Source organism: Astatotilapia calliptera, chromosome 15, assembly GCF_900246225.1.
Source record: "Astatotilapia calliptera chromosome 15, fAstCal1.2, whole genome shotgun sequence".
Lineage (NCBI taxonomy): Eukaryota > Metazoa > Chordata > Actinopteri > Cichliformes > Cichlidae > Astatotilapia > Astatotilapia calliptera.
In genome coordinates, this window is record NC_039316.1 from 12494130 (window position 1) to 12519904 (window position 25775).

General features: G+C 39.7%; 2 protein-coding genes across 2 annotated transcripts in view; both read left to right on the forward strand.

Moving 5' to 3' along the window:
• The first annotated feature begins 351 nt into the window (after nt 1-351).
• On the forward strand, nt 352-7460 carry LOC113007134 (denticleless protein homolog). The gene is made up of 15 exons (XM_026143571.1): nt 352-661; nt 2117-2254; nt 2356-2448; nt 2529-2590; nt 2800-2920; nt 3013-3078; nt 3245-3360; nt 3454-3527; nt 3627-3733; nt 3823-3927; nt 4404-4516; nt 4639-4728; nt 4894-5017; nt 5198-5856; nt 6698-7460. Exons 1-15 carry the CDS (start codon nt 610-612, stop codon nt 6761-6763), a joined length of 1986 nt encoding a protein of 661 aa, XP_025999356.1. The 5' UTR covers nt 352-609; the 3' UTR covers nt 6764-7460.
• A 2644-nt stretch (nt 7461-10104) lies between these two features.
• ppp2r5a (protein phosphatase 2, regulatory subunit B', alpha isoform) overlaps nt 10105-25775 on the forward strand; it is a 57590-nt gene continuing 41919 nt past the window's right edge. The window contains exon 1 of the mRNA XM_026143355.1: nt 10105-11158. Within this exon, the coding sequence (XP_025999140.1) occupies nt 11011-11158 (148 nt within the window). The 5' untranslated portion in view covers nt 10105-11010. The remainder of the gene's footprint in view (nt 11159-25775) is intronic.

Genomic DNA, 25775 nt, shown 5'->3' on the forward strand with positions numbered 1-25775 from the left:
AATTACATTGGAGACATCAAAGTCATGGTGACTTTTAAACCTTTGTTACTTTAGTGCTTCTGTTGAAAAAAACATTTTACGTGTGATTTTCATAACTTTTGTTGCAGTCACAGATATTCAATTTCTAGTTCAACACTGCGCACAACCTGAAATTGTGTGTTGTCACACAACTTCCAATTATACTTGCACCACTAAATGAACCATCTACATGCAGTTTGGCAGTGGTTGTATACACCAAAGTGTATTTACTAAACTAACAACTGTCTAACAGGATAAACGTGCTATGCAAAGAGGGACTAGTTATTAGTTTAATCGTTTTAAAAATATTTATTTATGCTGAAGGGGCGTCTCCTTCTCCAGTTATGGTGGGAAAGTTTACAAAGAAAGCGGAAGCAGAAGCGCTCCTGCCCAGGAAGTCGTCGTTTCCACCAATGGTTGCGCGTAACGCAAGTTTAGCGGGGAATTCAGTCCTTCTGCTCGGACGATCTCTTCGCGGGAAATAGTACCCCAGCTTCGGCACAGAAAGCGGACCGGCAGAAGCTTGACATCGAGGAAAACGTTACGTTTTTATACAAAAGCCTTTGGATCGAGTTGTGCTGCAGTGCAGGGATGCTTTTCCGCTCAGTGGTGGACAGAGGAGTGGGCAGACGGAGGCAGAATGGTGAGACAGGGATGGGTTATTTGCACGGCCATGGCTGGGCTTTAGCTAGTCTAACATGGAAGATAATGCAGTCTAACATCTCTGCTTTATGTTTCGAGGAGTCATGCTGCCAAGAGGGCTCCTAGAGTATCATTTGCACTTGCTTTTCTTTTGCCTTCAGTGTGGACTTTAACGTTTAATTCTACTTTCTTCGTGAATGTCTTTGTCGGGCTGTTCAGACTCCAACTGGTGGCACACCAACAATATGTCATGCCTTATAACCGTAGTACATATTAGGACAGTTTCTCATATTTTGATTGGCTTTGGTTTATACAACTCAAGAGCAAGTGAGAAGACAAGCGTGCGGATCTATGCTCGTAGGTCACTTTAATAGGTACACCTGGCGAGTTGGACCCTCTTTTGTCTTCCAGGCGTAGATTCAACAAGTTGGTTAAAGCGTCCCTCAGATATTTTGATTCATATTGACGCGATGGCATCACACAGTTTCTGCATATTTGTCGACTGTACATCAACGATGCAATGTCCTGTTTTACCACATCCCAATGGCTTGAGATCTGGCGTCTGTGGAGGCCATTTGAGTAAAGTGTGCTCATCGTCATGTTAAAGAAACCAATCTGAGAGGAAGTGAGCTCTGTGACACGGTGTTATCCTGCTGAAAGCAGCCATTACAGCCATTAGAGAAGGGTGTCACGTAGTAAAGGGTAACGTATAGAACAATCTGAAGTAGGCCAGGCTACTACAGACTACCAGACTAATGGAAAGTGGGAAGATGTTTGAGTATATTGTGAAAATATTAAAGAGTTATTTATAAAATAAGAGCCTCACTGTTACCAGTCTAAATTCATTACCCATACAGGTTATTATAGTAAATGGTCCCAAAAGAAAAAAAAAAACTCAAAATCTTCTGGTAATTCAAAGAATACATACTATTTTTTTTCCTGTTAAATAAAATAGGAATTGCCCGTTGATTCATTTATAATGAAACCCAGCAAATCTTCTATTTGTTTATTCATTTATTTTATTTTTCATGGTGTCTATTACTTATTTTGGTATAGTATAGCAGGCCAGGGGTGATTTGTTTGTTACTAAGAAGGCTTTAAAAATGACAATGAGTCAAATCTCTGGACCGTTAGTTTGGACTTTCGTGACGTGATCGGTTCACAAGTACAAATGATCCCGTGTGAATAGCAGCCCCAGGATCCTGTTCTTGGCCTACAGGAGCGGCAGCTGGTGTGGTCTTCTGCTGCAATGACTCCAAGGTTCAATGTGTTGCATGCTCAGAGATGCTCTTCTGCATATCTTAATTGTAACAAGTGATTATTTGAGTTACAGTTGCCTTCATATCAGCTCAAAGTGGTCTGATGATTGTCCTCTTAAATCTGCAATGCTTTTTAGTTAGTTTTACTGCCGTGTCTCATTGATGTCCTTTCTCTGACCATGCATCATTCTCTTCAGCTCTCCCTGCAGATCCCCGGTCCAGGTACCCTCTGAGTTCCCTGCTTGAAGGCTACCGATGCGTCCGACATGATGAACATATCTCCTATGGGAACCTTGGCGACTCTGTGCCACCGTTTGGATTAGCTTTCTCCTCTGGTAATTCATTTGTGCTTATCGTTGTAAGTGCAGAGAGAGCAAGGCCCTGTTGTCATTAATCTGTCTAACTGCAGTGTCTCTTTTCTCCTGTTTGTTTTCAGCCAGGGACCTGCAGAACATCCTCGCAGCAGCTAATGAAGAAGGCATTGTTAGGCTCTACAACACAGAGAGCCGTGAATATCCACTTCTTAAAGGTATTCTTGTGACTTGTGTTCATAATTGTCATGCCACGTATTTTGAAATGTTGGTGGCTAAAAGTGTGTTAACCTTGCAGCATGGCTGGCTCATGAGAATGCTGTCTTTGATATCGCCTGGATGCCAGGGGAGCCTCAGTTAGTAAGTGCAAATTCATTCTGTTTAGTCAGAGAATTGCAGAAAGTCAGATTTTTTTGTGTCACCCTCAAATGCATGACTCATGTAATTGCATCTGCCTTACCTGGGATTACTAATTTTTGGGGTTTTTTGTTGTTCTTTATTTTGTTGGAACCCATTAAAAACTCTGAAGCCTTTTCTTATTATTCTTTGGTCATCTGTGATCTCTTCAGGTAACTGCTGCGGGTGACCAGATGGCCAGGCTCTGGGATGTGAAGTCTGGAGAGTTGTTAGGCAGCTTCAAGGGCCACCTCTGCAGTCTTAAGTCTGTTGCATTCGCACCAGAGGAGAAAGGTATACCTTTTACTGAGCTAACATTGTGTTGGCTGTGCATTGATGATATATTGTTGTATCATGTGATTAATACATTTTCTTTTGTCACGCAGCTGTGTTTTCTACTGGAGCCAGAGATGGAAATATTATGATCTGGGACATGAGGTGCAGCAAAAAAGGTATTGATCGGAACAGTAATAGACAATTTAGCAATACATTTTAAATCATATCTTTAGCCACTTTGTTACTAGCAGCCTGTTGCAAAAACACTTATTTTTTCCTGTTTCTTTAGTTGAATTTATGAAAAATGCCACGACAATAATCAAACTTATGTCTTTCCCTCAGATGGTTTCTACAGACAGGTGAACCAGATCAGCGGAGCTCACAACAAAGCAGAGACCAACCCTCCCTCTAAAACGAAGAAGAGACGGGGCGGCATGCGCGGCATGGCTCCGAGCGTGGTGAGTTTTCTCGACAATCAGCCGTTTAATGGAATGAAAAGAGCGATGCTGCAAATGGAAATCTAATCTTTAGCTACTCCATCTTATTTGCAGGACTCCCAGCAGAGCGTTACAGTGGTTTTGTTCAGGGATCAGCACACCCTCATCTCTTCGGGAGCTGTTGACGGGTAAGAAAAGAAAGGCTTCTTGTCACCTTTTTCACATTTATAAGAGCCGTTACCAGACATTCTCGATCATTTTCTGTCTCCTTCAATTCCCTTTATCAGAGTAATCAAGATGTGGGATTTGAGGAAGAACTACACTGCACACCGTCATGATCCTGTACCCCTGCAGACATTTCCGTATCCAGGTTCTTGCACTCGGACGCGACTGGGTTAGTTCCCTAACATGCCAAGCATCACCTTTACCTGAAATGTGCAAATAACACACAAATAACCCAGCTGTCTTTTTGACGTGCTGCAGGATATTCCGGACTCGCTCTGGACTCCGCGAGAGCCAACGTGATGTGTAACTGCACAGACGACAGCATCTATATGTTCAGTGTCTGCGGAATAAAAACGACACCAGGTAAAGAAGCTCCTCGCTCTGGCTCAACAGTGCGTGTATGTGCACTAGAGTAGAATAGGTCTTTTTTTCCAGTCACCCATTCATCACTAGATGGCGCTAATGCGCTTTGTTATGGGAGCAAAGCATCCAGCAGCAGAAGCCTCTTGATGCAAATAAAAGCCATAGATGCTTTGTTTTCTACTGTTACGTGTTAAAGTCTGATCTGAAGTTCTGAATAGCAGTGGGTTAGGTGCTGTTTGACAGGTTGCAATACAGGAAACCATTTCAAAATGCATCATGACAGTTTTTTAATGGAAACGAAAGAGGAAAGTGTTACTAAATGTACAGAAACTAGAGGAAAGTTCAGCATTTCTCTTTTTATTGTTATATACACAGTACTGTACATTTTATCCTTTTATTTGATTGTCCTTAGACTTGTTTGTTCTCTGATCTTTGTGAATATTTTGTCATTTTTAAGAATTATGTTTCATCCACAGTGGCAGTTTTCAGCGGTCACCAGAACTCCTCGTTTTATGTAAAGTCCAGCGTTAGCCCAGATGACCAGTTTTTGGCCAGCGGCTCGAGTGACAACCACACGTACATTTGGAAGGTGCGTTCTCGGTTATATTTTACCTGACGTAATAAAAATTGCTTTATTTTCACTCTGGGGGTTTTCTGGTGTTGAGGAACTGCGAATTTAAGGTTTTTGAACATTTTTTTGTTACATTTCAGATCTCCAATCCTGAACTTCCTCCCATGACGCTTCAAGGTCATAGTGAGGAAGTGACGTCTGTTGCATGGTGTCCGACAGATTTCACTAAGGTAAGACTTGAGTGGTTATACAAGTATGAACACTGCTGTGAATTGGAGGAGTTTTAATGAGCCGAGAAGCACCTGAACCAGCTGCACTTTGCTGGAAGATGCGGGGCGCTCTGACTTTATTCGATTTAATGAGCTTCTGTATAAAGCCCTCTGCTCTGTTGGCAGATTGCTTCCTGTTCCGATGACCACACCGTGCGCATCTGGCGACTTCACCGAGAAAATGATGAAGTGCAGTCCTCATTAGGAGAGGCTAACCTAGTAGGCCATGCACGTCCTAAGATTCTCCCAAGTAAGTGCTTCACCTACAATGTATTCTTGTGAAGAACTAGCATATAGTCATAAAAGCGTAGAGGTTTCACTTACAGTATGTGCATGTGAATTTGTGCTTCATCATAAATCACTGCTGTCCTGCAGTTAAATACAAAACATGATCACATCTGGACTCACACTACTTTATTCTGCTGTTAAGGGCCTTCCATTCCAGCTGAGACAACCCCTGCCAAGCCCCAGAGGAGAGTGAGCCTTGGTGGCATAGCCTCACCTCAGCCTGCAGCCTGTGCTCCCAGTGGAGCCGCCCTGCCCCTTTCTTCCAGCACCACTACACCCAACCGCTCACAGGACTCTAAAACTGCAGCTGTTCGCCACAGAACTCCGCCCACTATCAAACAGTGGTTGTCCCCAAGCAGCAGAACTTCCGAACAGGCTGGCTCTCCGGCCCATCGGGTGCTGAGCCAGTCTCCCCAGAGCTCTGCAAGCAGCACGCCCCCCACAGAACGACGGGCCAAACGCAGGCTGGAAACCGGTGACGGCTTGTCTTCGAACTGTGAGGGCACTGAGCAGTGCGACTGCGTTACTGAACTCTCTCCTGCAGCCAAGAGGAGCCGGACCCTCTCTGGTGTTTGCTGCCCAGCTCAGGAGAGCCCAGCACAAACAGGCTGCCACACAGAGGACAACAATGCGGCTTCATCCAGACAGACCGACAAGGAGAACTGCTCTCCCAGAGGAGTGAACTGGCTGTCAGTGATGAGCCAGAAGCTGAGGAAAGGTCAAAGAAGCCCTAGAAGTCCCAAAGACCCCAGAAGTCCCAGTGCTGCTAAGAAACAAGAAAGCAAGACACCAGCATCACCAGTAAGTATAAAACTCACAGGTTTGGGAGTGGATTAACATTCTCATCTGAAATTATCCTCAAGTTTGGTGCTGTGATGCAAGGGTGGTGTTATATGTAGTTCAGTTATACTGAAACACAATTGGCAGCCGATGAGGTGGAGATTTTAAACCGCAGCTGCCCATCAGCCACCTACAGACGCTGCTTGTTTCCACCTCCTGCTACAGCTGCTGTAGATGGTGGAGTCAAAGCAGATATGATGCCATTTCTTAACTGATTCAAGGAGATTTTCAGCAAAATATTCTTTAAGGAAAAGGAACCCATATTGGCACATACAGCAGGGGTGTCAAAAATAAGGTCCGGGGACAGAAATCGTCCCAGCACAGAGTCCTGTCTGGCGACACCGAAAGGCTTTAAAAAGCGAATGAGTGCATGGATTTTAAACTCTTATCTGTATTTTTAGAGGTTTTAAAGCTTCTTCTATTGATAAAGAGCTCCCCCGTAGCAATTCATACTAAATCAACTATTACTATTACTCAACCTAAAAGTAGTTAAGTAATAGAAAAACAATTGAATACCTGTTTTTTTTGTTTTGTTTTGTTTTTCTTAATATATGTTTATTCCATAGAAAAACTGCAACGCAATGGTCATTTTTCTTAGTCTTAAAGACAGGGATGAAATATTTAGTTATCAAAGTGGGCTATATGTAGCACACGATGTAAAATGAGTTTGACAGTCCTTACATACTGTAGGCATTGGCACGGATATGTCTGGGTGATTATATTTTAATTAAATGTGGCATCCATGCATGTTGTTTTAGCTTTTAAGATGATCCTTTGTTTTTTTTTCATTTCTGTTTTCCAGAATGTGTGCACCCCTCCAGCCATGAAGAAAATCTCCATGTATTTCACAAAAAGGCCTTTGGATTGACCTGGTTGTACCAAACTTGGTGCTTTTCTTTAAGAGGGTTTTATTCAAGGTGGTTTTTAAGTGGCACCCAAAAACTGTAAGCCTCTTAAGATCACTGATTACTGAGATCAGAAGAGATCAGTCACTGAACATTTGATGGTTTGGATTTGACATCCAGGGACTGCTTTCAATTTTATATTTAAATATGTTCTTTTCTTTTCTTTTCTTTTTTCTTTTTTACGCCTCCTACAGAAATTTCTGGTGCTGTGCAGAATTTCTGGCTGGCGACTAAAGTTGCGAACATGAGTACTTCTAAAGATGCTTCAGCATTAAATCGAAGACTCCACATTTAAAAGGCTGATTAGATTTTAAAAAGTTGATCCTCAAGTGCAGAGAAAAGCATTTGTTCACAGAACAATTTAAAAAAATCTAGTTATTTGGTTCATTTTGTTAAACCTTTTTATGAACCGCACTGTAAGCTGCTCACAGATCACCTCTATAACATTTGTAAGCCAGCCATCGAAGTCACGTGTTTTCCGTGTACGAGTTTGCTCCTTCATATCGGAGTTGCACACGTGGTTTGCAATAGATTTTTTCCTTACTGAGCAAATTTTTGACTTGTCTATATGTACAGAAGAACCAATGAATGATGCTTGATTTATTTGTATTTAATTGATAAATCTAGCTGTAGTCAAATTTTATTAAACAGTTTTCTGCCTGTGTGTGTATTTGTGTGTATGTGAGGGACAGAGAGGGTCTGATGGGGAAGTGGTGAGAGTTTTAGTCGAGGTAATTAAAAGAGAAAATCTAAAGACTGAAAAACATTCAAACCTAAAAAATTAAATCTCTATCATCTCACACTTTTCTTTAGCTCCCTGCAGATTCGTGTGATTAGTGTTTTACAGCTATTTTGTTCCATTTGGACAGTTTTAATTTTTTTACTTATTTTTTTTCATTTTGTATTCCAACTATAGAAATGGTTGGAAGACAATGCCAGAAAAATTGACAATCACTGCCTCTGCCCCAGAGAGGCAGAAGGGTTGTTTTTAACATGTATGTGTGATGGTAACTTATTACAGCAGCTGTGGTAAAGACTTTCAATGAAGTGACTTCCTCTGATTATAAATGCAGCTGAACTGAAGAGCACACAAACCCAACATAAAAGCATGATAGGTGAGAAAATGGACAGTAAGTTATTAAAGAAAAAAGATGGTATACTGGTATTTGATGGTAGTTACTTAAATATTTGACTTCTGTATGACTTTCAGTCTCAGATCACTGTGGAGGAATTTTTGCACGCTCTTCTTAACTGTGTCACTTCAGTTCATTGAGGTTTGTGGGCAAAGTTTATGCACAGCATTTCAGTCGGATTGAGGTCTAGACTTTGACTGCCGCTGTGCTCCTGTTACATATCACAATTTTGGCAAAACGTTAGCAGTGAGACAGATGGCTTCACACTTGACTCTATAATACTTTGATTTACAAAGGAGTTTGTGGTTGACCCAATGACTTCAAGGTGCCCAGGTCCTGTGGTTGCAAAACAAGCCCAAATCACCCCCCACTCCGCCATGGCCATTGATAGTTGGTAGGAGATGTTTGTCCTGATATGGCGTGTTTGCTTTTCTCAAAACATGATGCTGTGCATTATGGACAAACCTCTGCACTTTGGTCTTGTCCATCCAGAAGACATTTTCCAAAAGGCTTGAAGTTTGTTCAGATGTAATTTTGCAACCCTAAGCTCTGCTACAATGTTTTCTCCTGGTATGGTAGCACTAATTGTACTGCCATGAACTTTAACATTTAGCATGCTGACTGAGACCTGAGATGTAGCTCTAGGTGAATGTGTAGTTTTCTTGAGCATTGTAGAGTCTGACCTTGGGGTGACTTTGCTGGGACGTCCACTCTTGGGAAGATGTTGGTAATTCTAAATGCTTCGCTTTATGAAGTGCATTTGATTGGTAGCACTACTTACCCTCTAAATTCCCGTGGAAACAGTGAGGGACTGCATAGACTCCTGTCTAATGAAAAACTTGTTAACACTTACTGTTCCGTTTCCATTATAATAGCAAATAATTAATAGGGAAAGAAAATGGTAAAAATCTACTACAAGATTGATCTAAATAGATAAAGATAAATGACAATAATTAACATTAAAGATGTTAATTATTAACATCTTTATACAATCCATATTTAGAATTTGGCCAAAGGTTTCAGGACTTAGCTCTATGGCACTTTCTTTCATAATTTAGGATTTTACAATACATTATTCTAGATTTCTTTTGTGTTACTTTTGATGTAAGTGTAGTGATAAAAAGAAAGCTTTCTTCTTGTCTCTATTACAGACAAAGTAAATGTACTAAAATAGAAACCCAATTTCCTGTGGAAAGGCCCTTATTTTAGGCTTTATACCTGTATTTTATAAACACATACAGCATGTAATGCGGAAGGCATTGAGTTAGGGCATAGCTGTCAAACTCTGGCCCGTGGGCCAAATTTGGCCCTCAGCCTAATTACATTTGGCCCGTGAAGCCATACCAAATTACTATTAGAGCAGGCCTACTGGTATTATACAGCTAATATATATATTGTTTAGTATTAAGCTTTGCTTGTTCTATATTCAGTTTTCCAGCAAAACTTATTTGAGTCCATAAGAAAAGATTCATTCTTATATCTGGAGGAAGATTTTTTTTTTCCAATAAATATTAATGTTAGCCCGCGACTTTGTTCCAGTTTTGAATTTTGGCCCACTGTGTATTTGAGTTTGACACCCCTGAGTTAGAGAGTGATACAGGCAGGGCCAAAGCGTGTGTGAATTCCTGAATAACATACAGTTATTATCAGTTTTCCAGGGTGGAATGACTGAACAGCATACATCTTTAATGACCAGGGTGCACATGGTTGAATTTATTTTGGATTTTCTCTCGGGGGTCAGGAGCGTACATACAGGCTCAAATATACACTTAAATATTTTAATAAGTTTTCGGTGGGAGAAACGTTTCGTCACTCATCCAAGTGACTTCTTCAGTCTCTTTGTTATCGGAGTTTTTCCAAATGCAATATCCCAGGATCTCTTTTTTAAATCCTAAAACAATCTGTGGCTAAAAACTGAAAGTATAAGTGGGGTACTTCTTTAAAAAGCGCAAAGAAACACACGGCGACAAATGGAACTCTTATTATATTATCTTATTATTATTTTAAATGTATTGCTACGAGACGTGTGTCAGTTTTTGTTTAACGCTACTGCCTGTACCGCATCACCTATTTGTTTTCACATGTCACATGTTCAAGTCCCGCTTTCTGCGCGGCTCGATTGGTTTAAAAAGTTCTAGTTTTTTGAAATTTTCGCCTCTGATTGGCTGTTAGCAACGTCAATCAGTGACGTGCCCCCGTCAGCGCTCCGCAGTCAAGCTCACAGACACACAGTGACGGAGCGGCTTCGCTGGGAGTGTTTACGGCTGCCTGCCTCAGCTCGACATCCAGTAATTTGCTGTTTTTGACAATACTCGGTCTTTATCGAGGTCGTGCTAGCGAAACAGTCTCACACTATTCATTCGGAAGTGTGGCGAAAGGTGAAGTTTCTCTTAGGTGGATGAGGCTAACTTTCAAGCGCTAAATGAGTCGACGAGCGAAATTTAACTTCATCGATCGCGGATAAAAATTTTTCTCTCAAAAACACACTCAGCAGAATTCTGTCTAGGATTAAACCAGTGCTCGAAGACGCGGACTGTGTGTTTTACCGAAGAGCTGCAAAAAGTAAACGGGGCAACTTTCTTTGGTAACTTTTCCCCCCCTCAGCAGCGGTGCAAATTGTTGTAACCGTCAGCTAATTTTAGCAGGCTAGCTAACTGTCAGCTTAGGTCTACTGTAGACAGCTTCAATCCGGCAATGCCTCTCTTATGTTTTGCAACAGGTAGACGTTTTTCGATCACAATGCAGCAGTAAAAATAATGTCAGAAATTTAGGAGCTTATTCTTGTCGTGTTGGTCGCTCCGTGCTGTGTAGTGTGGGCGGTGTCGTGTGACTAAATTCGTATTTTTTCGTATTTTGAAGACTATCCCCCTCCTCCGTATTTCATAGAGCAAGATAATGATGCAGTCTTTGGGCACAGCTTAACCTCCGTACCGACCGACCATGTTGGATCATACAAAAATAACACAAACCTTCTGATGTGAAAAGGGGAAGGAAGCTTTTCGTATGACCTAGGAGATACAGTGCAAAAAGTGTCAAGGTAGTTTTTTTTTTTTTTTTTTTTAATTTTATGCATCAAAATGTCGGCCATCTCCGCATCAGAGAAAGTGGATGGGTTTACGAGGAAGTCCATGAGGAAGGCACAGAAGCAGAGAAAATCCCAGGGCTCCTCTCAGTATCGCACTCACACCGCTCCGGTCGAGCTCTCCCCGCTGCCGCAGCTCAAAGGTAAGAGGATGAAGGGGTCCGCCGCTTAAAATAGTCTGCCTGTCATGACCGCTGTGTGTGTGTACACTGCCGGATCCACTGCAGGTACACTGTGCATGCAGCCAGAAATGCATTACACATTTTAAAGCTGGCCTGTATTCAGAAACCTGCCAAAAAATAATGCACACCTATTAACACTTGCAAGCAGCTTGTAAGAGTTGACCAAAGGGTGTTTGAAAAGGCTCTGTGCCAAAGTATGTTACATTGGTTTTGTATTCTTGGACAGTTTTGTCAGTAGTTGTATTAACATCTCTTGACCCATTGTTTTGTTTTTTGTTTTGTCCTTGCTGGATGTTGTGTAATGACAAATGCACATCCCCAGAGCCATGTTGTTCTAGTGGCTAAGAAGGATTTATGTATTTGCGTCAAGGTGTTTTGAAGGATCAGTGTCTCTACACCTGATGCACTGATTGGAAAATTCAATTTGGCTTTGATATAAGTTTTTGATTTGCCACGATTTTAGTGTTTATTCCTTGTCTTGTACACACACAAAAAAATAGTTTCCTTTTTTTAAAGTCCAGCCAGTACAGCTCTTCATCACTCTACCGTTTTATTTTATTTTTTGGCAAGCACGGTCTGTGTAGGGTCTCAGTAAACCAGGCCACGGTAGTCTTGAGGGTTTGAAAAAGAAGGCATCTCGACTTCTTTAGGTTTCTGAAGAGGTTTCGGCTTCCATCCAAGAGGCTTCTTCAGTTCTAAAACAACGAGTCCTGGGTAATTAAACCCTAGTGGGGACTATCCCCTTTGGAGCTGATTCTGAGCATCACGTTGACTGACATGATCAATAGTGGGTCAATAACCCTTTTGTCCTCAAAAACCTAAAGAAGTCCAGTTACCTTCATGCATTGCATTTTCAAGCTTGTAGGCAGCTGGTTCACAATAATAATAATAATAATGATAATTGATTGCATTTATATAGCGCTTTGCAATTCCACTATTCATTCACTCTCACATTCACACACTGGTGGAGGCAAGCTACAGTCGTAGCCACAGCTGCCCTGGGGCAGACTGACAGAAGAGAGGCTGCCATATCGTGCCATCGGCCCCTCTGGCCAACACCAGTAGGCGGTGGGGTAAAGTGTCTTGCCCAGGGACACAATGACCAGGACAGAGAGCCCAGGGATCGAACTGGCGACCTTCCGGTTACAGATGCGCTTCCCAACCCATTCTGGCCCATTCTGAGCCACGGTCACCCTTGCCTCAGAATTGGCCTTTGATGGGTAAGAGTTTGTCTTGCCTGACTTAACAGAATTTTATGGGTTTTTTTTTCCTGTTATCTCTGCCCATTTGATAAACAAATATAATAATTTAAAATATCTGTTTATAAGTTTTCAAATTCTTAAAAATATGAAAAAGAATAATACCAGAAGCTTAAAAACAGACTAAATTAACTTTATTATTTTGTGTTGCAGGGGTTGATATTACAGTAGGACATTTTATATTGTAATTTATAAAAGCAATAAAGATTCAGTTTTTCAATCAAGCTGATGACTGGTAGCCAGATTTTCTGAAGGAGACCTGCTTTGTTTGACACGGGTGTAGCGCATTTTCTAATTCCTTCAGCCACCAAACTGGTAAGTTGGATGTATCTCAGACTTTTAAGATTGTAGCACAATTTTTCTTGCTAACATTGTCTATAAAGCCTGAGCTTCACAACGACACTTCACGCTATTCAAATCAACCACCCAAAACAGTGCTGTAAGAGGAGCAAAAGGAAGCACCCTGGTAAACGCCTTGATAAGTAGCTCAAATACATGAACCCCCCCAAAATCAATCTGTAATCTGTTACACTGCACAAACTGATGAGATGGATTTCATTGCTCAGTTGGACATTTCACACACAGCGGTGAAGTGCTTTTGAATAATCTGGTTGGAGAGAAGTGTAGGCTGTGTTAAGTTTTGAATTGTCTGTGCCATTTATAGAGAGAGCATGAATATTTCCCAAGGATTGTTAAGGTAAATACCATCTTATTTGATATACCAATTGGTAAGCAAGGATGTTCCTGGCCCATACAGATATTGACTTGATATCTCTGTGCAACCCAACAAAAAAGTGACAGCAGTTTGGCACTACAGACTGTGTGGTTGTCAGTAAATATTTTAGTTTTGATTATGAAATCAGTAATTTAAAATTTACTTGAGAAAATTAAGAATCAACTTCCTCCCACAACCAGTGACTGTCACCCAAAGGACACAGAAAGGGAATCTGGATAACCACCTGAAAAGTTGTAAGACCCAACTTATCTGTGAGCAATATTGTGTTGTCAAAGTCAGACCAGCTATGTGGCATAGGGCTAGGTGCAGCTCTGCTTCAGACACACAGCTATCAGTGCAAGGAGACGGGTGAATGATTTAGCGTAGCTTAATGAGTGGACGTAAGTGGGTGGATATTGGCTGAACAAGTAAAGGTAAATGTTAGTGAGCCATAACAGTTGTCTAATGGCACCAACTCTTCCAGGCTGTTTTGTGTGTAAATAACAGTTAACAGAAACTAATTATACTGTATATGTGAGCTTAATGGTTGCAGCTTGTATCTAAAAGCTCCCCTGTGATTAGACCTGATGAGGGGAAATGCATATTTGAGTGGTTTTATTATGCATGTTTTAAAATTAATATTGGAGCATAGTTTTTGGACACCTTTGACACCGCTAAGCCATAAAATGTTTGCTTCTGTTGTCTCCTGTATGTTGTTAATGGTACAGGCTCTTAATAGAGAAGACAACTTTGTCAAAGCTGTAATCTTTTTTCTTTTCACACTGAGAAGTTTACATAGTGAGCTATTGTAAAGGGATTCCTAGTCCAAACATACTGAAATATAACTCTTTTGCTAGAGGCAGAATTGCTGCAATACTTAACAAATAAGGATGAGGCAGGGAGTCCCATACACACTCCCATACTTTACTGAACCAAGCTCAATATTTAAAGCTCAGTGCTGCAGTTTGTCTCCTGTGATGCTTCACAAGGCTGAAAGGACCAGAGAAAGCAAGAACCACCTGTTACATGCCATGACGTTTGTTTTGTACTTGTCTCATTCTCATGTCAGTGACAGCCAGTAAGCACAGCCTCTGACTGCGCAGGAGATAATGCAAGACAGCAAAATGTGATCATCAAGCGAAATGTGACACTGCTTGGTTGAAACACGGGAGGCTGGTATAAAACCTCCTGGAGTCTGTTGTTTGTGTGTTTTAGGTGGAGACAGGCATGTGGGGTGGAGGCCTGGTTGTGTTTGTTATGTTACATGCCTACCAGTTGTACTTGTGTAGACTTTGCAATGTTGTTTTTTAGGAAGTGTTCTCACCTGACCCCTTCAGAATTAGGTGTGTATTTATATTGTATGGTAAATTTAAGGCTTTACTAAATATACCAAAGTTTTACCTTTTTATAATATGGAAACTACAGGTCCTCAAAATACATAGGTCTGATTTAAAAGTCTTTATATACAAGGAGTAGACATGTGAAATTCTTGCAACTAAAAATACATTTACATTTACAAATTGCAAGAAAATTAATTTTACATTAACTTCAAGTCTCACAATCTGAAGTCAATATATAGCAGTGCCAATGGACCGATGTAATATCTGTGACACAGGGTAACAGAAGCAAGCACTGGTAACATGGATGTTTGCTCTGTTTCCTGAGGTTTCACTGAAGCAAACTTGAAAAACTGCATTTTGGGTAAACGTTCTTGGGCTATAGTACCATGTAGTTTAGAGGCTGATCAAAACAAGTTATAGCATATAATAGGGCTGCACGATTAATCGTTAGAAAATCGCGATCTCGATTCATACTTATGTGCGATCTCATTTCCAAATGACAACGATTTAAAAAACAAAACAAAACAAAACAAAAACCTACGACGACGATTGTACCACATTTTGATCCGGGACGTACTCTGCATGAAAAAAAGCGCTCACTCTTCCTGCTCAACAAATGACAAGGGCGGAGCCTTATACCACGTGACACAGAAGCTGTGCCGTGTGATGTTAAAATTAGCAGGGAAAAAACAACGGAGAGCACGTCAGGGATGACGAGAAAGTGACAGGAGAAAATCCGTTCCGGTCAACCACCCAAACACCAATAACGGGAACCTTATACAGCGCTTCCCTATACACGTCGAACTCAAAGAAATTACGGAGGCTATTACTTACCTGACCAAAGATATGGCTCCCATCAACACTGTGCAAAACGAGGGATTTAGGAAAATGATCAACACCCGGCCTAGACAAACGCTACACAGTGCCGTCCCCCAACTATTTTTCTATTGTTGCACTACCTGCTCTATACACGCAGTGTCAAGCAACGGTGGAGACGAAATTTCAAGCAGTACAACATTTTGCGGCAACAACAAAACGTGAGACATTTGTTGTTTTTATGTTTATTTATTGTTTTTATGTTCAGTTTCAACTGTTACGAAGTTGATGTGCAGTTAATAAGTGCAATAAATATTTATACTGGAAAAGAAAATCGTGAGAGAATCGTGATTTCAATTCTAAGCCAAAAAATCATGATTCTCATTTTATGCAAAATCGTGCAGCCCTAGCATATAACAAGGGCTAGTTGTTTTACCTACATTTTGATACCAAGCTGAGCTTTTATCCATGATTTCTTCTGTGTCAAAAGCTTGTGGTAAACCCATATTATCAACAACCCGGCGAGTTATCCTGTATAGTATCATATTGTTTTGTAGCATGTCAGGATATGCTCATTGGATTTACAGATTGGAATCATATATGTGATTAGTGTGCATCTAATTTGTATATATGATAGAAACAAATAAAAAAGTCAAATACGTGTATTTCGGACCATAAGGTGCACGGGATTATAAGGCACATTAAGCGAAACAAAGCAGTCAGATAAATCAAACTTTATTCAACTCATTCTTCTTGCTTCCTGCACTTCTGTACCATTGATTCATTAATGCTGTATTCTGTCACAGCTGCTCTATTACCATGTTGTTGCAGTATATTAATGACTAACTTCGTATTGTGGATGGATTATCTCAGTTGTTCTCCTGACTGAAGTTTGGTCTGTTTACAGCATCCTGCCATGCGATTGCATTTGTCTCTAACCATCAGGAACCCTCACGTTAACTTTTATCGAGTGGAAAAGTGTTAGCTTCACTGTTTATGTTATGCTAACAAAGCTATGTCACTAGCGATCACGTAGCACAGCGGTCCCCAACCTTTTTCGCGCCACGGACCGGTTCATGCCCGACAATATTTTCACGGACCGGCCTTTAAGGTGTTGCGGATAAATACAACAAAATAAAACTAGTACCGGTACCGTAAAAAAGAAGATTTATTCATAACACACGTGAAAAGACCCAGGAAAACCGAGTTAAAGATAAAAACGATAACAAAATAACGCTCAAAACCGATTAAAAACCCTGAAAACCATACATTTCACACCTGAGCCTCAACTCTCGTGGCCCGGTACCAAACGACTTACGGACCGGTACCGGTCCAAAGCCCGGGGGTTGGGGACCGCTGATGTAGCACATCATTACGGTATATACCACCTAGCCCAACTTCAGTAACCCTACAAACATCACTGCTGTTTAATTTTCTATCTTCATTTATATTGGAAGTGATAGCAGAGCTGTAAGTTTAAATTTTTATCAGAAATCTCTCAGTCAGAACATGCTATATCATGCTTAGGTAACTAGCGAAACTAGCGAGCTAACTTCCTGCTAACTTCTAACTCCGTTAAATCATTTAACGGAGTTAGAAGTTAGCAGGAAACAGAATTTATTACATTTAACTTAAATGTAATAAATTCTGTTTTCATGGATCCCTGGATGTTAAACTTAATTATTACACTTGGTAAAGCAGCAATGCTGATTGTTTTATTAAAGATGAAAGAATTTAGACAGTTTTTAACTCTCAGTGTGCTGCAGTGTTCGTTTTGACTTTGGGACCTGAAGCGGACTGAGTTTTTGGACCCAGATTACTCCCAGATTTATGAACACCTTAGTGCAACAAATACGGCAATAACAACGCCCTGCTTGCATGTTTTACAAAAAACAGTGAACACTATATTATGGCCCAGCCCTACTTGTTGGTTGTTTACCTTTAACCGGCAGGTAAAACAAATCCTACTTGCATACACACACTTGGTTGCAGAGTGAGTTTCATCCATAACAATGTGTACATTTACTTTGTGCAGGAAATTGTCTGACTTATATAAATACAGACAGTTAATGACGAGTTAATGAGCTTTATAATGGTGATATGAGAAATTATCACTGTTGTGATCAAAGAACTGATGACAGGATTTTAATTGTCAAGTTTCTTTCACTTATAACTTCAGCAAGTCATATCAAATGATCATTTTTTGTCGATACTAAAGGAAGGAGCAGACTTGCCTGATCAAGTAGTTGCAACTTTTCAACATGATGCAACTTCTTAAATGCTGGCAATAAAATGTGTTGGTATTAATGCTGACTATAGTTATACAACAGCAAAAAAGGCTTTGTAGATTTTGAAAATATATTTTATTGTTATGGTGCATCTGGAAAGCAGATGATCAAAAAGATGGGGGCTTTGGGAAGGATTTGAGCACTGCACCACAGCAATGTGCACAAACTGACTTGAAACAACATGACAGATGCTGGTTTGACAAGGGTGGAAGTGACAGGCAAATTATCCAGCGTTCTTCCACTGAAAGCTGGAGGGTGATTTGTACCTCATGTTTGTGGCAACTGCTGGCAGATAGATGAGAAAATCTTTTTTTTAATTCTTTTTTTTTTTTTTTTTTTTTTTTTTTTTTTCGTAATGGGTTTGCAGATGTTTGACCTGCTCATTTGGGTTATTGTGCCCTGCTTTGCCTCCCCCCAAAATCTTATTTCTATTTGTATTTTGTAGGAAAATGAGTATAAAGAGTTTCTACAAGCACACTTTTCCTTTCTAATAAGCGTTAGTGTTTCAATTATTTATTGGGAAGGACTTAAGCACACGATCTACTCAAAGTATGAAGTTACCTTTTTTATTTAAGTGGGTCAGTATAAAAGAGTACAAAAAAGCTGATAAATGTAACAGCTAAGGGAAACAAAGCAATGATATTTAGATGGAAATACATTCATACGCAAATGCTGCGGGATCTTAAAAAAATCGTATTGCTACAGAAATCAGGAATTATTGAACTTGTGAAATATAATGCCAGTATATTTAATGCTTATGTTAACAGCTTGTCAATAATTGTATTTAAAACCATCAGCCGTTTTGCTAATATTGTGTATATACTTCGTCAGTGCAGCACCATGTGACTCTGAGACTAGCCAATTACAGTATTTCTCTTTGGGGCATCTCTGCATGTGTGTGTGTATGTGTGGTTGAAAGTAGGTAGAAGCAGTCTAAATAATGCATGCAAACATTTTAATTTCCAAGTATGTTGTCACAGGCAAATTATGGAGCATTATATTTGCTTGTCTCTCCAGGGGCTTTTAGACAGACTTTGATTTCAGGTGGTGGTCTTGCCCTCTGTGAGCTCGGCATGGCAGCACATGAATCAGTTCTCTACTGGCTGCAGGTTCTAGCACTTCAAACAAGAGTACAGTTCAATTTTTTACTAGGAAATACATTTGACTACTTTTGTGACATCGTGCTATAACAAGCTGCACAAATACCACTCACATAGACATTCTAGAAGATGGGCATAGCCGTTAGATCTAAAATGTGAAACCAACACTGTGCCTCAAAGCTCCCTCTTTTGATGAGCATGACAGGGCAATAACCTGTGGTCTTAAAAAAGGATTTTAGGTCCTAAGTTCCAAAATTTGTAGGAAAATGGCCCACTCCCCACTGAGTTCATGGACTTGGTTTGGGTGAGACTGAATAAAACATCAAGTATCAGAAAGGAAGATTTTTCAGGGGATGCTTACTGCCTGTTTGCCACGGAGCATGCTTGTCCTTTAGTTTGTCAGTCGGAACCAGAAACAACAGGAAAATATATATATTTAGGACAAAATATTTGCATAAATTTTTACTTTGTTTTTTGTTTGTTTGTTTGTTTTTATACTTTTTATATATTTTAAAGTCATCCACATCCTTTGTGAGTGACCCTTCTCCTTGCAGCAAATTTCCAGATCAGATCAAAGAGTAGTAGTCTTCTGAGCACTTTAAGTACTACCCGTGCATATTAAGGCATCATTGCCAGATTAATAAATATCACCCAAACACTCCCATGTCTGCTCATACGTGCAACTTGGGGAAGTTTGCAAGAGTAACCACAATTTTTCTAGCATGTTTACACTTATTGATTAGCCATCTGTTGCCTGGTAGCACTCAGTTGTGTGAGTCATGATTCATTTACAGAACAGAGTCTGTGTTGTGGTTACATATAGGCTCAGTACACTAGAAGAGCTGTCAGTATACTGTACATTGAGGTGTTTATGAAATTATCATTTTTGCCAGTCAACCTCGAACTATCTTTAATTGGATAAGAGTGTTGGTTTATTCAGTTGCCTGAAAGCCAAAAATCACAAGTACAGTGTTAACTTGCAGAAAAAAAATGTTTTTAATTGGCACAACATAGAAATCCTTACATCATTTTGCACAAACTGCACCTACTTTTAATGAGTCACAATGGTTTTATCTGCACTATTTCTGGTTTCTGGAGTAACTCTAAGAATGGAAATTTTTGCAGCCAGCTTTATCAGGTGCTAAAAGATAGTAGCCTGCAAAGATGCTTCTTCCCTCCTGCAGTGGAGAGGCTGGAGTGCTTACAGCTCCTGTTGTGTGATAGACACTGAAAAGATGAGTCATTCACAGACCAACATTGTTGCCATGGCAGCCAGAAGCCTTGAGAGCAAGCCAGGGAAATGTTTTACTTTCCAAATACATGCTGCTACATTTAGGTTGATATTTCTGTCCTTGGAGTGAAATTTTCAGCTGAGCCTTGGTTCCTAACTAGATCTGACTTTACGTTTGGGTGGTGTGGGTCTTTCTGTCAGCAACCTAAATGTGGCACAGTCACAGTGGTCCATGGCTTGTTCCTACATGGAAAAATCTGTTGCGCTGTGCATCTGTTTCTCACTTTCTGTCTGCTGTATTATTTTAAAAGAAGATGAATGTATAGTTTTTTTTTTATTGTTTCATTTATCAGCCCTGGAAATTAGCTTTTTCCACAGTATATGTTTGGTTAAAATGTGAAACCAGAAGTCATCCTACATGGCTCTAAAATCAAATATGTGCTGGCATCACAAAAAGCCAGCAGAAGGAAACAGACTTTTTATCTGTGAAAATATTCATCAGTCTAATCTTCTCTAAATTGTATTTTGCACAATAAACAAATTGCAAAAGACCTTTTTAAAGCTAAAAGTTATAGGAATTGTATAGCTGATCGGTTCATCATTGCAGTACTGAACAACTGTTATCCCATATTACAGATTTGCCTCACATTGCACAGGCCTAATTGTTTCCTTTTGTCTTGTTTTGTATCTTTAATGGAAGTGACTAAAGGTTTGTTCACACCAAATGGGAAGCAAAGTTTTGCCTAGCTTTATTTATGAGAGTACAGTTGCTTGGAGGATCTTTGAGAACTGTTTGTTCAGAAGAGCAAACAGAAGGAGGAAGAGTGCAGCTGATAGCTGGCAACAAGTTGTAGTAACATATTTTCAGATTTTCCCAGCGCTCCTGTTTTTTTTTTTGTTTTTTTAATGTCTTTAAAAACATTTTTAAAAATGGAGAAATGGAAGAAAACAGCATCAGTAAGCTTGTCCTTGTCTGATTGTCATTGTCTTGAAAATCAACATTTTATGGAAGACTCTCAGCTGATAGACTTTTGTGACACAGTGCTGCATCTTTGCATAAGCTTTGAATTTGTAATTGCAGTGTGTGAAAACTTCACTTTGGCGAACCCATCATAAGATGCTAAACTTTGTTTAAGTGAGGAAAATGTGTGTAATTGAGGCAAATGGGCTGTACCCAGACTATTTTCTTTCTTTTTTTTCTTTTTTTTTTTAAAGCATGCGCTAAATTATAGTAGCTTTTAAGTATTAAATGTTCTGTGCTGTAATTGACCCTTAGTTTATTATAAGGTTGTGTCCATATGTTTTCCTCTCCTCTAGCTTAGGATACTAGCACAGAAAATGAGCTTCCTCTGAAGGATGTCTGGGCTCTTATAGATAAGGCGAGGAGCTTGGTCATTTGTTAGCAGGCCAGAGTAATAGTAGAGATCAGCTACTCCTCCACAATCAAAGGAGTCCATTGAGATGGTACAGGCATCTGACCAGGATGGATCATAGATGAGGTGTTTGACATCTTGGGACAGACCCAGGAAACAGCTAAGACTGTACATCTCTCAGCTGGCTTAGGAATAGTTTCGTGTCCCTAGAGGAGGTGGTTAGGGAGAGCGAGGTCTGGGTGTCCGCGCTTAGATTGCTGCACCCACAACTTGCACCCAAATAGTTGGTAGAAGTGGATGGGTGAGACCTTCGCAATGATCGAGATTTCTTTGTTCAGTATTGATAAAATGTGGTTTGATCTTTATCCACAGTTCACAGTGAATAAATGTGTAGGATAAAATCTTGTAAAACCTCCTGTAGCGTCAACAATCTCAGACATTTTCCCAAACCTTTTTTTTCTAAACATCAGCAAATATTAAGATGTTGGATTGGATGTTCATGTAAATGTTACATTAAACAGGGGGGGAGTGGACTCTGTTAACCCCCATCGATTGACAGTTGTCCCACACAGGCAGTTTCCATCATATCTGCCAGCGGATAACAAATCGATAAATAATTTCCTAGGAAACACAGGGACAAATCTTTGTGTTTGGCTGAGGTGTCAGTTGTTGCTATAATTGTTGCCTCTGGTAGGTTAGGATTTCATTGTTTTATTGTTTTTATTTCAACATGTGATGTGCAATATTGTGCTAAATACCATGCATAGATAACATTCGGAATGGGTGTTAAATATGCAATTTATATGAGTCTGTGTCAAAGCTATTAACTTTAACCACAACAACAAAAAATAGAATTTCAACTTACTTTAGTAAGTTAAGTTAGTTTATGTATGTTTTAGTTAATCTAACTTAAAAATGGTACAGGAAATGTAAGTTTTGGTCAAATTTGTCAACACAACCAGCATCAGACGGCTTTGGTTAAATTATTTCCCGAGAAGTGGGTTTCAACATATGATGAAGTTTTAAAAAAAAAAAAAAAAAGTATTTATTGTAATATTTGATCTGAACTTCCCAAATTTTACTACAGACAAATACCCTTCTCTATTATAAATAAAAATATAAAAAAAAAATTAGAAATCATATTATAACCATATATGGAAACCATATATTGAAAAATATATATATTTTGGGAAAAAAGAGAAGTAAAACTAAAGGAAAGCTGCAGACCCAGTACGGAAACTAAAAGGGAAAAAAAATGTTCTGACATATTTGTCAGTGCATCAAACAAAAAGGTATTGGCGCTTATATTTACTGTAAATGAGACTGAGTCTTAAGTGTTATGCTTGTTTTGTTATCTGTAATCGGTAAAGCCCCCCAAACAAGTCTGTATTATTAAAATAAAAATAAGCATCCAGTAGAAACTAAACTGAGCACATAAGAAAATCCACTGTAGAAACTAGAGCTGGGCGATATGAGATTTTTTCATATCACTATATGTTTTTTTTCATTTCAGGCGATAACGATATCTATCACGATATAAGCCAAATAACTTGTAAGAATTTGTAAGATTTAAATGTGCCGTTGCTCACAAGTAAAATGTGAAATAATCAGCAGCTTGTTTTTATTTAAATATTTATTTCCCATAATAAGTTCAACAGGGTAGATGTACTTAAGGAACATGAGACTTTTTCAGATAAATAAAGGCAAATATTGCAAACTACACAAAAGGCAGCCGCTAAAGCGTTTAAGTTTCAAAATAGAACAAACGAAACAGACTAAATTGTCAATTCCACTTAGAAACAAAATATTAATTCTAAAAATAAATCTTAGTTTGTTTTACAGAAGAACAGACAAAACTGACTAACTTTTGTCAATATCAAATAAACTGAGAACTAAAAGGAAATTCTCAAGCTCTCCTTGTTGTATAGCTGAGCTTTTCAAACAGTTTTAACAGTTACTTTAGTCTGACAAAAGCCAAATGACGAATTAGCGCTTCCAGTTAGAGACTGAGGCTACGTCCACACGTACACGGGTATTTTTGAAAACGGAGATTTTCCGTTTTCGTTTTAAAAAATAATCCCGTCCACACATAAAGGCAGAAATGAAGGAAAACGCTGCTATGAACATGCCAAAGCAGCAGGTGGCGCTAGATTCCTAACCGTGCAGAAATGTTGGCCAATCAGAAGTCTAGAAGCCTCGGTGGGAAAAAGTAAACAAAGCTGGGGCATAGAAGCAGAACCGAGTCGTATGTGTGGACGGACAGTAACTGTGTGTATATGTAAGCATTTAAACACTGCAGAGAGTAGAATTAACAGTAACAGTATTGTAGAAATTCATTTCACTGAAACAATAACGTGGCGCACAGTGTGACACATGCACCAGTTTATTGTATTTCCAGACTTGCTTTCGGCACAATTTACAGTGCACGCTACTCTGTTTTTTGTCAGACTTGAAATAGCCGAAATACCTTCACACTACGGAGCTTCTATGGCTCTTCCGTTCGACAATCTCTCCGGCATTGGAACCATCATCTGTTTTCTCTTCGGTCACGCTCGGTTGATTTTTCTAGTCGGCACACTCATTTCCTCCATTACCCGCTGGCTGCTTCCCAAACAAACACACGTGCGGCTTGGCACTTGTGCTGTACGTAACAAGTCACGCGACGTGACGCTGCGGCTGTGATTGGTTCGGCTCTGCGCTACTTAATTTGGATTGGCTGACTTTTTTTTTTTTTTTTTAAGAGGACAAGAGCGGCGAGGTCTATCGCGATAGCTTAATTTCTCTATCGAGTAAAAGTTATATCGCGATACATATCGTTATCGTTCTATCGCCCAGCTCTAGTAGAAACTCAATTAAACTTACTTCTTTTTACATGACTGTGTATAGTAATCAAAGGCAAGTTTTATTTTTTTAAAAAGGTACTTGAAGGCTTGTGAAAAGTTATACACTGCATTTGTGAGAATGCAGATGTCTGATGCAGGTCTATCAGACATTGGGTAGGTTTAAATCTACCAGTTCCCCACTGAAAAATCTGTGATTGTGGTTTGAGTTGATGTGCAAAGAGTGTGCAGATTCTGCATTCACTGGTTGTAAACGTGCTTCCTCCTGCACGCTCTATCCAGGGAGCTCCCTCTAAACCACACAGAACATTTCCACTAGTCAGAACCAGTAGTGCACACCTCCCCTCCTGAAAACATCACACACTCTAGCATATTGTGTTAGCTTCTCATTGTCTTAAAAGCAACTGTAACTGGGGCCCTTTAGAGTGACATGAAAGAACACCAAGTTGTGTTGTAGTTTAGCAGCTGAGGCAGAAAAGGGAATACGCTGCCTGTTTTGTTCACCCTTTCTCTGTGCACAGCCCTAACCTCCTTCAGCCAGATCATCTGACATTCAGCTTTCTCAGCAGCTGTAGTACATGCTCAAATTTCAGAATAACCCAGAGGTCGTGAAGAGGTAGTAAGAAGGCACTTTGTCCGTTACGGGCTGGAAATGGTGCGGCAGTGTAAAGATTAAAATAGAACCAAACTTCTCATTTGTGGACAGAGGAGTTCTGGCTTTCTGCCATAGCAGTTTTAGTTCTTGTCTCAATTTTAAATCAACATTGGGCACTGGTTTTAGTATTTAATGTACTTGTAATAAACTGATAAACAGAACTTGTTAAATAGTTTATTTTACTGGTTTGGACCTGAAGTCGACAACCAATAAAAGTTGCATTCATAAATACAAATACAAACAGAATTCAGCAGCCAACTTTCACAGTCTAGCTCAGCACGATCTCAAATAACTGAATGATGGCTGATTAACCTGCATACATTTTGTAAACAGACCCGTTAGCCTCAGCTGTTACTTACTAGCATTCTTCTGGTGACAGAGCATTCAGCTTCCTGTGCTGTTCTGATTGCTTGCCCTATTAATATAATGCTTGATTACACTTTAGTGTTTGATCACTTATGCCAGTATATTGTACTTTTTTATTAGAGACTTTGTTTGGACCGTAATTACTAAAAGGGGGAAACTTCACATCTACTTACTTATCATGTGACTTTCCCAAGGTCATTTTCCTTAATACAGCACACTGAGTGAAAATCATTAGTATATAATGAATAAAGCTTACCCTGGTGGCTAGATTTGCACCATTATCCATTCCTTTGACTCTGAGGCATGTTGCTTTTTCCCTCTTTCTCTTTGATCACAGTACACACAAATCCACCCTTCTAGCAAACCGCAAAGTGAAATCTAACAAAGTGCTTATTATTTGAAAAAGAACAAAATGGTTCATACTTTAACAAACCACAATTCTACTTTGCTTCTAAATGAAGAATGATAAATGTTGACTTGTACTGCAAATTAAATAAATGTATACAGTTGTGAAAAAGTTCTCACTGTACTCTATGCAGTCCTGTCAAAAACCAATTATCTCATGATTCAGTTGCTTGTAGAACGTCCTTTAGCA